Genomic DNA, 12,447 nt, shown 5'->3' on the forward strand with positions numbered 1-12,447 from the left:
GGAAGGAAAAGTATATGTACTTACTAAAATGTCCAACTTAAAACCAGTATTGAATTGTGCTCTACATATAAACTTGCCTTGCCAATTTTTTGTAAATTTGTGCCAAATTTTTGTCCAATTTTTTGCCACATTTTTAGCCAACATTTTGTCACTTTCTCGCCACTTTTTTTTGCCAAAATTTTTTGATTTTTTTTTGCCCATTTTTTTTGCGAATATTTGGCACATTTTTGTCACATTTTTACCCCTTTTTTGCTAAAATTGTGTCTCTTTTTAGCCACATTTTTTACTAAATTTTTGTCTCTTTTTTGTGAATTTTTAACCCCTTTTTTGCCAGAATCGTGTCTCTTTTTTGTCATTTTTTGCAAATTTTTTGTCACATTTTTTACCACTTTTTTGTCAAAATTCTGTCACATTTTTTGTCTCTTTTTTGACAATTTTTGCCACATTTTTTAGCACTTTTTTGCCACATTGTTGTCTCTTTGTTGTCACATTTTTGTTTCTTTTTTGCCATTTTTGTGTCAATTTTGGACACATTTTTGTCTATTTTTAGCTACATTTTTTGCAATTTTTTGGCCATTTTTGCAAAGATTTTGCCTCTTTTTTTGTGAATTTTTAACCCTTTTTTGCCACATTTTTTGTAAATTTTTGCAAAATGTGACATTTTTACACTTTTTTTTGCTGTGTTGATGCTGGGTGGGGGGGCACGTGCTCGGTTCAGGTAGGGGGGTCAGCGGTTACTGCGTTTATCCCCCGCAGCACACACGTCTTTGCCCCGGACTCTTCACCTTCCTCTGTGGGGCTTTTACTGCCGCGGTCCCCGGACTCTTCACCTTCCTCTGAGGGGCTTTTACTGCCGCGGTCCCCGGACTCTTCACCTTCCTCTGTCGGGCTTTTACTGCCGCGGTCCCCGGACTCTTCACCTTCCTCTGTCGGGCTTTTACTGCCGCGGTCCCCGGACTCTTCACGTTCCTCTGTCGGGCTTTTACTGCCGCGGTCCCCGGACTCTTCACCTTCCTCTGTCGGGCTTTTACTGCCGCGGTCCCCGGACTCTTCACCTTCCTCTGAGGGGCTTTTACTGCCGCGGTCCCCGGACTCTTCACCTTCCTCTGTGGGGCTTTTACTGCCGCGGTCCCCGGACTCTTCACCTTCCTCTGAGGGGCTTTTACTGCCGCGGTCCCCGGACTCTTCACCTTCCTCTGTGGGGCTTTTACTGCCGCGGTCCCCGGACTCTTCACCTTCCTCTGTGGGGCTTTTACTGCCGCGGTCCCCGGACTCTTCACCTTCCTCTGAGGGGCTTTTACTGCCGCGGTCCGAAGCGGAACTGCTGCTTTTGTCAGTGTTTCCTTTGGTGACTTTACTTTTGTGAAGCTCCAGCGCAGAAGCAGCAGCAGCAGCCGGAGCCTCCGGACCTCCGACCCCGAACTGAGTGAGTACCAGCCCGGCTCTGACCGCAGCCCCGGCCCGCTGTCCTCCCGGAACCTCCTGCCGCCAAAACCGGACAAAAAACACCCGAAAAACCACGAAAATCTGAGGTTTACGAGGCCGAGGGCAGAGCCAAGAGGCGGGGAGGAAACTCCAGTCTGCCAGGGCCTCATAATGTGGATGAATTACTTATTGACAGTTAAAATAAACCGTTAACGTTTACGTACTTACGTACAGCTAGCATGCTAGCGACGTTCTTCTTCGTCTGTTTTAACTTAATGGCGGATTATCAGACAAACTAAGGCTTATAACTCACTTTATAAGCAGAGGTGGTCAGTAAAAAGTACAATTACTCCATCCTCCTGTACTTAAAGTGCTAAAGACAGGTTTTAAAACATGACTGATTTAGAAGGACAACATTTATTATTCAGTGAAGTTGCAATTTTAAGAAGAAATGTTGGGCAGAAAAGTTATTTGAATGTTTAATCTGCTGACAGGAAGTGACATAGATAAAGGTAAAGTTCAGTTTGACTCATTTCTCATTGACCTAACATGGTCGGCACGGCAACAGTTTAAAATGGTTTACCTTCACCTATGTCACTTCCTGTCAGTGTCCAATAGAGCTCCACAGTCCCGCCTCCTCTCCGGTCTGGAAGTAAAACCCCCCTTGCTTTGAGACCGTATTGATTTGGAATAAAGTCTTTAACTCCGTAACTCCGTCAGCTCGGGCTGAATCCAGCTCTGTGGTTCAAAAGCGACCGCAAAGTCAGACGCAGGTGAAAAAAGCATGTATGAGATCCATCTAGTTTAACTGCGAGCCTTCGTCCTAGAACTACATTACCCAGGATGCTCGGGAGTCCCATGATCTGCTACGAGGCTTTTGATTGGTGGAGCTTCACATTCCCACACGTGTTTATTTATTGTAATGTAAAGAACATATTATAGGGCTGCTCGATTATTGAAAAAATAATAATCACGATTATTTTTGTCATAATTGAAATCACGATTATTCAAACGATTATTTGTTGCCTTTAAAAAAATCCATCAAAAAAGTGACAAAAATCCATCAAAAAAGTGACAAAAATCCATCCAAAAAGTGACAAAAATCCAGCAAAAAAAGACAAAAATCCATCAAAAAAGTGACAAAAATCCAGCAAAAAAGTGACAAAAATCCAGCAAAAAAGTGACAAAAATACAGTAAAAAAGACAAAAATCCAGCAAAAAAGTGACAAAAATCCAGCAAAAAAGTGACAAAAATCCAGCAAAAAAAGACAAAAATCCAGCAAAAAAAGTGACAAAAATCCATCAAAAAAGTGACAAAAATCCAGCAAAAAAAGTGACAAAAATCCATCAAAAAAGTGACAAAAATCCAGCAAAAAAGTGACAAAAATCCATCAAAAAAATGACAAAAATCCATCAAAAAAGTGAAAAAAATCCATCAAAAAAATGACAAAAATCCAGCAAAAAAAAGACAAAAATCCAGCAGAAAAAAGACAAAAATCCAGCAGAAAAAAGACAAAAATCCAGCAAAAATAGTGACAAAAATCCAGCAGAAAAAAGACAAAAATTCAGCAAAAAAGTGACAAAAATCCATCAAAAAAATGACAAAAATCCAGCAAAAAAGTGACAAAAATCCATCCAAAAAGTGACAAAAATCCATCAAAAAAGTGACAAAAATCCAGCAAAAAAGTGACAAAAATCCATCAAAAAAATGACAAAAATCCATCAAAAAAGTGACAAAAATCCATCAAAAAAGTGACAAAAATCCAGCAAAAAAGTGACAAAAATCCAGCAGAAAAAGACAAAAATCCAGCAGAAAAAAGACAAAAATTCAGCAAAAAAGTGACAAAAATCCAGCAAAAAAGTGACAAAAATCCAGCAAAAAAGTGACAAAAATCCAGCAAAAAAGTGACAAAAATCCAGCAGAAAAAAGACAAAAATTCAGCAAAAAAGTGACAAAAATCCAGCAAAAAAGTGACAAAAATCCAGCAAAAAAGTGACAAAAATCCAGCAGAAAAAGACAAAAATCCAGCAAAAAAGTGACAAAAATCCTAAAATAAAAAAATTGGAAAAAAAAAAAGTTTTGTTGAAAAAAACAATTATAATCGATTTTTTGCGATTATGCTAATTTTGTAATAGTTTACTATTGTAATCGAAATCGTAATCGAATTTCGATTAATTGCACAGCCCTAACATATTATAAACAATGTATTCAAACATAATGCAGGCAGAGAGTGGACGTTTTATCCAGATCTAACACCGAGAGTAAGAAAAACGTCAGAAAAATGTTCCCAACGATCCAATTAAACAAACCACCATCATTTTTATCCACATTAGCAGGATTCAGATTGTTTAAGAGTGAAATAATATAGAACTTTTGTCTGCAAAGTAACAGAAACTGGCCGTGTTTGCTGAAAACCTGGTTGCCTTGACCAGCGGGCGCGATGTCGCAATGGCTCTTGGGATACGGAGTTTCTATAGTCAGGAAGTGAATGATGTCACAGCCTTGTACCTTTGCCTTTTCTTCAACATGTCGTCTTCTTTTTGGATTGAAGTGAAACATTTTATGGTCACGAATTGTTACAGGACCGCAAGGGGCGGGATAAGGAAGTGAAACTATAAACGTCACAAAAGCTAAAGAAAGCCGGGTACTATCTTTAGCTAAAACTTAAATATAATTGACTCAAAACATGACAACGCCGCCCAAGAAGTGACTTCCTGTTTCGATCCAGCGCGCCAAAATAAAAGCACACAGCTCGTCTCATTGATTAGTTCAGCAGCAACATTACAAGAATATCATTAAATACACACATGTTAATAGTTCGGCAGAAAGAAAGTTGAACTAATGAATAAGATGATGCTTTTATTTTGATGTGCTGGGTCGAAACAGGAAGTCACTTCTCGGGCAGGTTGTTATGATTTGAAGTTCTGAATTGTGCTCTTCAAATAAACTTGCCTTACCAATTGTTTGTAAATTTGTGCCAAATTTTTGTCCAATTTTTTGCCACATCTTTGTCTCTTTTTTTTGCCATTTTTGCATCGATTTTTGACACATTTTTGTCACATTTTTTGTCTCTTTTTAGCCACATTTTTTGCAATTTTTTGGCATTTTTTGCGAATTTTTGTCACATTTTTACCACTTTTTTGCCAAAATTCTGTCACATTTTTTGTCTCTTTTTTTGTCAATTTTTGCCACATTTTTTAGCACTTTTTTGCCACATATTTGTCTCTTTGTTGTCACATTTCTTTTTGGCCACTCTTTTGCTCCGTTTTCCTCCTTGTCGCTGTTTTGATGCTGGAGAAAAAACACACAGCTCGTCTGATTAGTTCAGCAGCAACATTACAAGAATATCACTAAATACACACATATTAATAGTTCGGCACAAAGAAAGTTGAACTAATGAATAAGATGATGCTTTTATTTTGATGTGCTGGGTCAAAACAGGAAGTCACTTCTTGGGCGGGTTGTTATGATTTGAAGTTCTGAATTGTGCTCTTCAAATAAACTTGCCTTACCAATCGTTTGTAAATTTGTGCCAAATTTTTGTCCAATATTTTGCCACATTTTTGTCTCTTTTTTTTGCCATTTTTGCATCGATTTTTGACACATTTTTGTCACATTTTTTGTCTCTTTTTAGCCACATTTTTTGAAATTTTTTGGCAATTTTAGTCACATTTTTACCACTTTTTTGCCAAAATTCTGTCACATTTTTTGTCTCTTTTTTGACAATTTTGCCACATTTTTTAGCACTTTTTTGCCACATATTTGTCTCTTTGTTGTCACATTTTTGTCTCTTTTTTTGACCATTTTTTGTCTCTTTTTGGCCACTCTTTTGCTCCGTTTTCCTCCTTGTCGCTGTTTTGATGCTGGAGAAAAAACACACAGCTCGTCTCATTGATTAGTTCAGCAGGTTTAGTTTAGTTTAGTTTATTTATTTATTTAGAAAAACAGGGACAGTGTACAATAAACATTACTTGTACTTGCAACATTACAAGAATATCATTAAATACACACATGTTAATAGTTCGGCAGAAAGAAAGTTGAACTAATGAAAAAGATGATGCTTTTATTTTGATGTGCTGGGTCGAAACAGGAAGTCACTTCTTATGATTTGAAGTTGAGTCAATTGTGTTAACTATGTTTTAGCAAAAAAATTGTGTCCAATGAGTCGCCCTTTAATTGTTTATAAACATTCCCGGCTTTTAGCTGGAGGCGGGAAACTAGATTCCAGAAGAAAAAAGACTAAAATCCAGCAGAAAAAAGACCAAAATCCAGCAGAAAAAAGACCAAAATCCATCAGAAAAAAGACAAAAAAAAGACACAAAAATCCAGCTAAAAAAGACAAAAATCCCCCAAAAAAAGACAAAAATCCAGCAAAAAAAGACAAAAATCCCCCCAAAAAAAGACAAAAATCCAGCAGAAAAAAGTGACAAAAATCCAGAAAAAAGTGACAAAAATCCAGAAAAAAATGACAAAAATCCAGCTAAAAAATTACAAAAATCCAGCAGAAAAAAGCCCAAAATCCAGCAGAAAAAAGGCTTTTAGCTGGAGACGGGAAACTAGATTCCTATCTGTTTTTCCAGTGTAGCCGTTGTCATAGTAACGATAAACAAATGTCTGACTGTTATATATATACATATATATGGAAATATCAGATAAACCTTATTTTATCGTCTCGACTGTCATTCCTCTTGTCCCTGCACCTTAAGCCACAACAGGTCCACATTCTTAATTGTACTTTTACACTTATAATCCCTGGTTTTATTTAAGATAAGTTATTATTATTGATCTCACAATGGAGAAATGATAATGAGGAGCTTCGTGAGAGGACATAGTTATCGTTAATCATCTGCTGGCCTATTAAGTCTAATGGTAAATTTAGTGGAGTTAAATGGCCTGTCACAAAATGTCATGTTCGATATATCTATATTGCGCTAAAAGCTCTTTATATGTTTTAATTTTCAGTTCAATTTCTGTCCGCCTTTTGTTCCCTTCTTTATCCGTTGTGTGTGTCCCAGGTTTCTTATGAATCTGTTTAATCGACAGTTTTGCAGTTGTTACGACATGGTAATAGATCTGTTCTGTTCTGTCTGGGCATAAAAAGGCAGTAAATCTGACCTGCTGCTACATGAATAATCCCTAATGAAGCAGTGGAACCTCGTGCAGTTATTACACCGTCTGTTTGTTTTACTGCTCGTCACAGGGAAGTCACGCCTTTTCACTCATGACATATTTCACAAACTATTCCAGGAGTTTCCAGCTAAACAAACATGTGTCACAAATAGGGTTGGAAATTCCGTCAGTGGAAACTTCACCTCCGAAATTTCAGGAATTTTCACAAATAAAAAAAAGAGCTTTCAAAATGCTTAACTTAATCTAAACATGTGAACCAGAGTTATCTTCATTTAGGGCTGCTCGATTATTGAAAAAATAATAATCACGATTATTTTTGTCATAATTGAAATAACGATTATTCAAACGATTATTTGTTGCCTTTAAAAAAAATCCAGCAAAAAAAGTGACAAAAATCCAGCAAAAAAGTGACAAAAATCCAGCAAAAAAGTGACAAAAATCCATTAAAAAAATGACAAAAATCTAGAAAAAAAAGTGACAAAAATCCATAAAAAAAAGTGACAAAAATCCATAAAAAAAAGTGACAAAAATCCATAAAAAAAGTGACAAAAATCCATCAAAAAAGTGACAAAAATCCATTTAAAAAAATGACAAAAATCCATCAAAAAAATACAAAAATCCATCAAAAAAGTGACAAAAATCCATCAAAAAAATTACAAAAATCCATTAAAAAAATGACAAAAATCCATCAAAAAAGTGACAAAAATCCAGCAGAAAAATCCATTAAAAAATGACAAAAATCCATCAAAAAAGTGACAAAAATCCATCAAAAAAATACAAAAATCCATCAAAAAAGTGACAAAAATCCATCAAAAAAATTACAAAAATCCATTAAAAAAATGACAAAAATCCATCAAAAAAGTGACAAAAATCCATCAAAAAAATACAAAAATCCATCAAAAAAGTGACAAAAATCCATCAACAAAATTACAAAAATCCATTAAAAAATGACAAAAATCCATCAAAAAAGTGACAAAAATCCATCAAAAAAATACAAAAATCCATCAAAAAAGTGACAAAAATCCAGCAAAAATAGTGACAAAAATCCATCAAAAAAAAAAAAATCCATCAAAAAAGTGACAAAAATCCATTAAAAAAGTGACAAAAATCCATCAAAAAAGTGACAAAAATCCATTAAAAAAAGTGACAAAAATCCATCAAAAAAGTGACGAAAATCCATTAAAAAAAGACAAAAATCCAGCAGAAAAAAGACAAAAATCCATCAAAAAAGTGACAAAAATCCATCAAAAAAATTACAAAAATCCAGCAGAAAAGTGACAAAAATCCAAAAATTACAAATTAGAAAAAAAAAATGTAAAAAAAAACATTTGAATAAAAAAAAAAAAAAAAAAATTATAATCGATTTTTTGCGATTATGCTATTTTTGTAATCGTTTACTGTTGTAATCGAAATCGTAATCGATTCTGTTTCTCCCTCTCTCTCTCCCCCCCCCCAGCCTCCCCTCCGTGTCCTGCCCCAGGCATGCGGGGTACACCATGCCGTACGTGGACCGTCAGAACCGGATCTGTGGCTTCTTAGACATCGAGGCGCAGGAGAACAGCGGCCGCTTCTACCGACGATACTTCCTCCTGGAGCCGGGGCGGCTGCTGTGGTACATGGACAACCCTCAGGTACGAGAAACACAAAGTAATATCGCAATATTTCTTTTGTAGATCATGATTATGAAGCTGATAGTTTTGCAAACCGTCAGAAATCAGAATTTACACAGCTTACACTACCCCCATTTTTCTTCCTAATTTTTACCTTTTTTTTTTTTCAATTTTTTTCTACTTCTTTATTATTTTTGCAATTTCTTTTGTACTTTTATTTTATTATTTATTTTATTTCTTATTTCTTCTTATTATTTTTTTTGTACAATTTTTTCAACTTTTTATTATTTTTATTATATTTATAAATTTTTTCCATTTCACTTTTTTATAATTTTTTTCTACTTCTGAATTATTATTTTTTACAATTTCTCCTTTATTCTCTCCTAATTTTTTTTTTTTCTATTTTTTTCTGCTTCTTTATTATTATTATTATTATTATTATTATTATTATTTTTATTATTATTTTTACAATTTCTTTTGTACTTTTTTGTACTTTTATTTTATTATTTATTTTTATTCTATTTTTTTCTTTATTTTTTTGTTCAATTTTTTCAACTTTTTATTATTATTTTTATTATATTTATACATTTTTACCACATTTTATACATTTTTTCCATTTCACTTTTTTATAAATTTTTTCTACTTTTGAATTATTATTTTTTACAATTTCTTTTGTACTTTTATTTTATTATTTATTTCTTTTTTCTTCTTATTTTTTTTGTACAATTTTTTCAACTTTTTATTATTTTTATTATATTCATACATTTTTTCCATTTCACTTTTTTAATACATTTTTTCTACTTTTGAATTATTATTTTTTACAATTTCTCCTTTATTCTTATATTTTTTTAGAATTTTATTTTTTAAAATTTTTTTCTACTTCTTTATTATTATTATTATTTTTATTATTATTTTTACAATTTCTTTTGTACTTTTTTGTACTTATATTTTATTTATTTTTATTCTATTTTTTTCTTTATTTTTTTCGTACAATTTTTTCAACTTTTTATTATTTTTATTATATTTATACATTTTTACCACAAGTTATGAATTTTTTCCATTTCACTTTCTTTTATACATTTTTTCTACTTTTGAATTATTATTATTTTTTACAATTTCTCCTTTATTCTTTCCTATATTTTTTAATTTTAATTTTATTTTTTTCAATTTTTTTCTACTTTATTATTTTTATTATTATTTTTACAATTTCTTTTATACTTTTATTTTATTTATTTTTATTGTATTTTTTTCTTTATTTTTTTCGTACAATTTTTTCAACTTTTTATTATTTTTATTATATTTATACATTTTTACCACATTTTATACATTTTTTCCAATTCACTTTCTTTTATACATTTTTTCTACTTTTGAATTATTATTTATTTTTTTACAATTTCTTTTCTAAATTTTTACGTTTGTTTTATTTTTTTATTTTTTTTACAATTTCTCCTTTATTCTTTCCTATTTTTTAATTATTTTTATTATTTTTTACTATTTTTTTCTAAATTTTCCCACTATTTCCCCCCTTCTTTATTGCCTTATTTTTTTTTCCTACTTTATTTATTCCCAACATTTTCCCACATTCCTTGCTTGACATTATAGACAAACTCGACCTACATTTGCATATCTTCCAAACAGCTATTACGATGTTGTTCTAGAGTTACTGCCTTCACCTCAGACGATTCTGCAGATTCACGATGGTCACGTCTTTAAACCCCTGGATCTTTCACAGATATCGATGCTGAAAACTGTTTGTGACGTCAGTGCTTTCTAACTCTGATGTTTGTCTTGTGGTTGTTCAGAATCTTCCTGAAGGGGCGGGGCATGAGGGCGTCCTGAACCTCTCAGACGTCTCTCTGGTCAGTCTCTTTTACATTTTTTACTTAAGCCATTTCTGTTTCTGTCCATAAAAAATAATCCAGCTAAAAAATGACAAAAATCCAGCAAAAAAAGAAAAAAAAACAGCAAAAAATGACAAAAAATCCAGCTAAAAAATGACAAAAATCCACCTAAAAAATGACAAAAATCCAGCAGAAAAAAGACCAAAATCCAGCAGAAAAAAGTGACAAAATTCCAGAAAAAAGTGACAAAAACCCAGAAAAAAAAGACAAAAAAACAGCAAAAAAAGACAAAAATCCAGCAAAAAAAAGACCAAAATCCAGCAAAAAATGACCAAAATTCAGTAAAAAAAAAAGACAACAAAAAAATGAACAAAATCCAGCAAAAAAAAGACAAATTTCCAGCAAAAAAAAAAGACCAAAATCAAGAAAAAAGTGACAAAAATCCAGCAGAAAAAAGACAAAAATCCAGCAAAAAAGTGACAAAAATCCAGCAAAAAATTACAAAAAAACAGTAGAAAAAAGACCAAAATCCAGCAAAAAATGACCAAAATTCAGTAAAAAAAAAAGACAACAAAAAATGACAAAAATCCAGCTAAAAAAAGGACAAAAATCCAGCAAAAAATTACAAAAATCCAGCAGAAAAAAGAGCAAAATCCAGCAAAAAATGACCAATTCAGTAAAAAAAGACAACAAAAAAAGACAAAAATCCAACAAAAAAAAAGACCAAAAACCAGCAAAAAATGACCAAAATTCAGAAAAAAAGACAACAAAAAAGGACAAAAATCCAGCAGAAAAAAGACAAAAATCCAGAAAAAAGTGACAAAAATCCAGCAGAAAAAAGAGCAAAATCCAGCAAAAAATGACCAATTCAGTAAAAAAAGACAACAAAAAAAGACAAAAATCCAACAAAAAAAAAGACCAAAAACCAGCAAAAAATGACCAATTCAGTAAAAAAAAGACAACAAAAAAAGACAAAAATCCAGCAGAAAAAAGACAAAAATCCAGAAAAAAGTGACAAAAATCCAGCAGAAAAAAGACAAAAATCCAGCAAAAAAGAGACAAAAATCCACCTAAAAAATGACAAAAATCCAGCAGAAAAAAGACCAAAATCCAGCAGAAAAAAGTGACAAAATTCCAGAAAAAAGTGACAAAAACCCAGAAAAAAAGACAAAAAAACAGCAAAAAAAGACAAAAATCCAGCAAAAAAAAGACCAAAATCCAGCAAAAAATGACCAAAATTCAGTAAAAAAAAAAGACAACAAAAAAATGAACAAAATCCAGCAAAAAAAAGACAAATTTCCAGCAAAAAAAAAAGACCAAAATCAAGAAAAAAGTGACAAAAATCCAGCAGAAAAAAGACAAAAATCCAGCAAAAAAGTGACAAAAATCCAGCAAAAAATTACAAAAAAACAGTAGAAAAAAGACCAAAATCCAGCAAAAAATGACCAAAATTCAGTAAAAAAAAAAGACAACAAAAAATGACAAAAATCCAGCTAAAAAAAGGACAAAAATCCAGCAAAAAATTACAAAAATCCAGCAGAAAAAAGAGCAAAATCCAGCAAAAAATGACCAATTCAGTAAAAAAAGACAACAAAAAAAGACAAAAATCCAACAAAAAAAAAGACCAAAAACCAGCAAAAAATGACCAAAATTCAGAAAAAAAGACAACAAAAAAGGACAAAAATCCAGCAGAAAAAAGACAAAAATCCAGAAAAAAGTGACAAAAATCCAGCAGAAAAAAGAGCAAAATCCAGCAAAAAATGACCAATTCAGTAAAAAAAGACAACAAAAAAAGACAAAAATCCAACAAAAAAAAAGACCAAAAACCAGCAAAAAATGACCAATTCAGTAAAAAAAAGACAACAAAAAAAGACAAAAATCCAGCAGAAAAAAGACAAAAATCCAGAAAAAAGTGACAAAAATCCAGCAGAAAAAAGACAAAAATCCAGCAAAAAAGAGACAAAAGAGCAGCAAAGAAGTAATAAAAAAGTGACAAACACATAAGGGATAGATAGGGGGTACTCAGAGTATAAATCAACGACTCGAGGGGTACGCGAGGCAAAAAAAGGTTGGGAACCACTGCTTTAGGCGACAGTGTTGAGGTTCAGCCTTGGGTGTTTTGGTGATGACTTGCCTCCTGGAATATCGGATCAGGACCTCCCCACCTTATCAATCACTGTTTATTCATAAAAGACTAAAATGTGACTTTACACCTGAGGTTACTGGTGAAAACAGGGCTTTAGACTGAAACACTTCGAGACTTTGTTCTGAACGGAGTAAAATTCGATGTATTTGAAGCTGAAGTTAAACATGTTGAACGTGTCCTCCTCAGGTCAGCGACGCCTCGAAGCTGCGCCCGAAGGCCGAGTTCTGTTTCGGTGAGTTTTCCTGCCGCGCTTTCCTGTTTCCTCCCCGACTTCCCGCTGCGTGTGCGCTCTTT

At 32.8% G+C, this 12,447-nt stretch overlaps 1 protein-coding gene across 1 annotated transcript in view; it reads left to right on the plus strand.

Moving 5' to 3' along the window:
* Positions 1-1,377: 1,377 nt before the first annotated feature.
* The window catches only part of LOC306978382 (pleckstrin homology domain-containing family A member 1-like), a gene marked incomplete at its 3' end in the record, with an annotated part of 11,511 nt that continues 441 nt past the window's right edge, over positions 1,378-12,447 (plus strand). The window contains exons 1-4 of the mRNA XM_079576905.1: positions 1,378-1,426; positions 8,013-8,187; positions 9,969-10,025; positions 12,340-12,385. Of these exons, the coding sequence (XP_079433031.1) occupies positions 8,053-8,187; positions 9,969-10,025; positions 12,340-12,385 (238 nt within the window). The 5' untranslated portion in view covers positions 1,378-1,426; positions 8,013-8,052. The remainder of the gene's footprint in view (positions 1,427-8,012; positions 8,188-9,968; positions 10,026-12,339; positions 12,386-12,447) is intronic.

This window comes from Gobius niger (assembly GCF_951799975.1).
Source record: "Gobius niger genome assembly, chromosome: 19".
Taxonomy (NCBI): domain Eukaryota; kingdom Metazoa; phylum Chordata; class Actinopteri; order Gobiiformes; family Gobiidae; genus Gobius; species Gobius niger.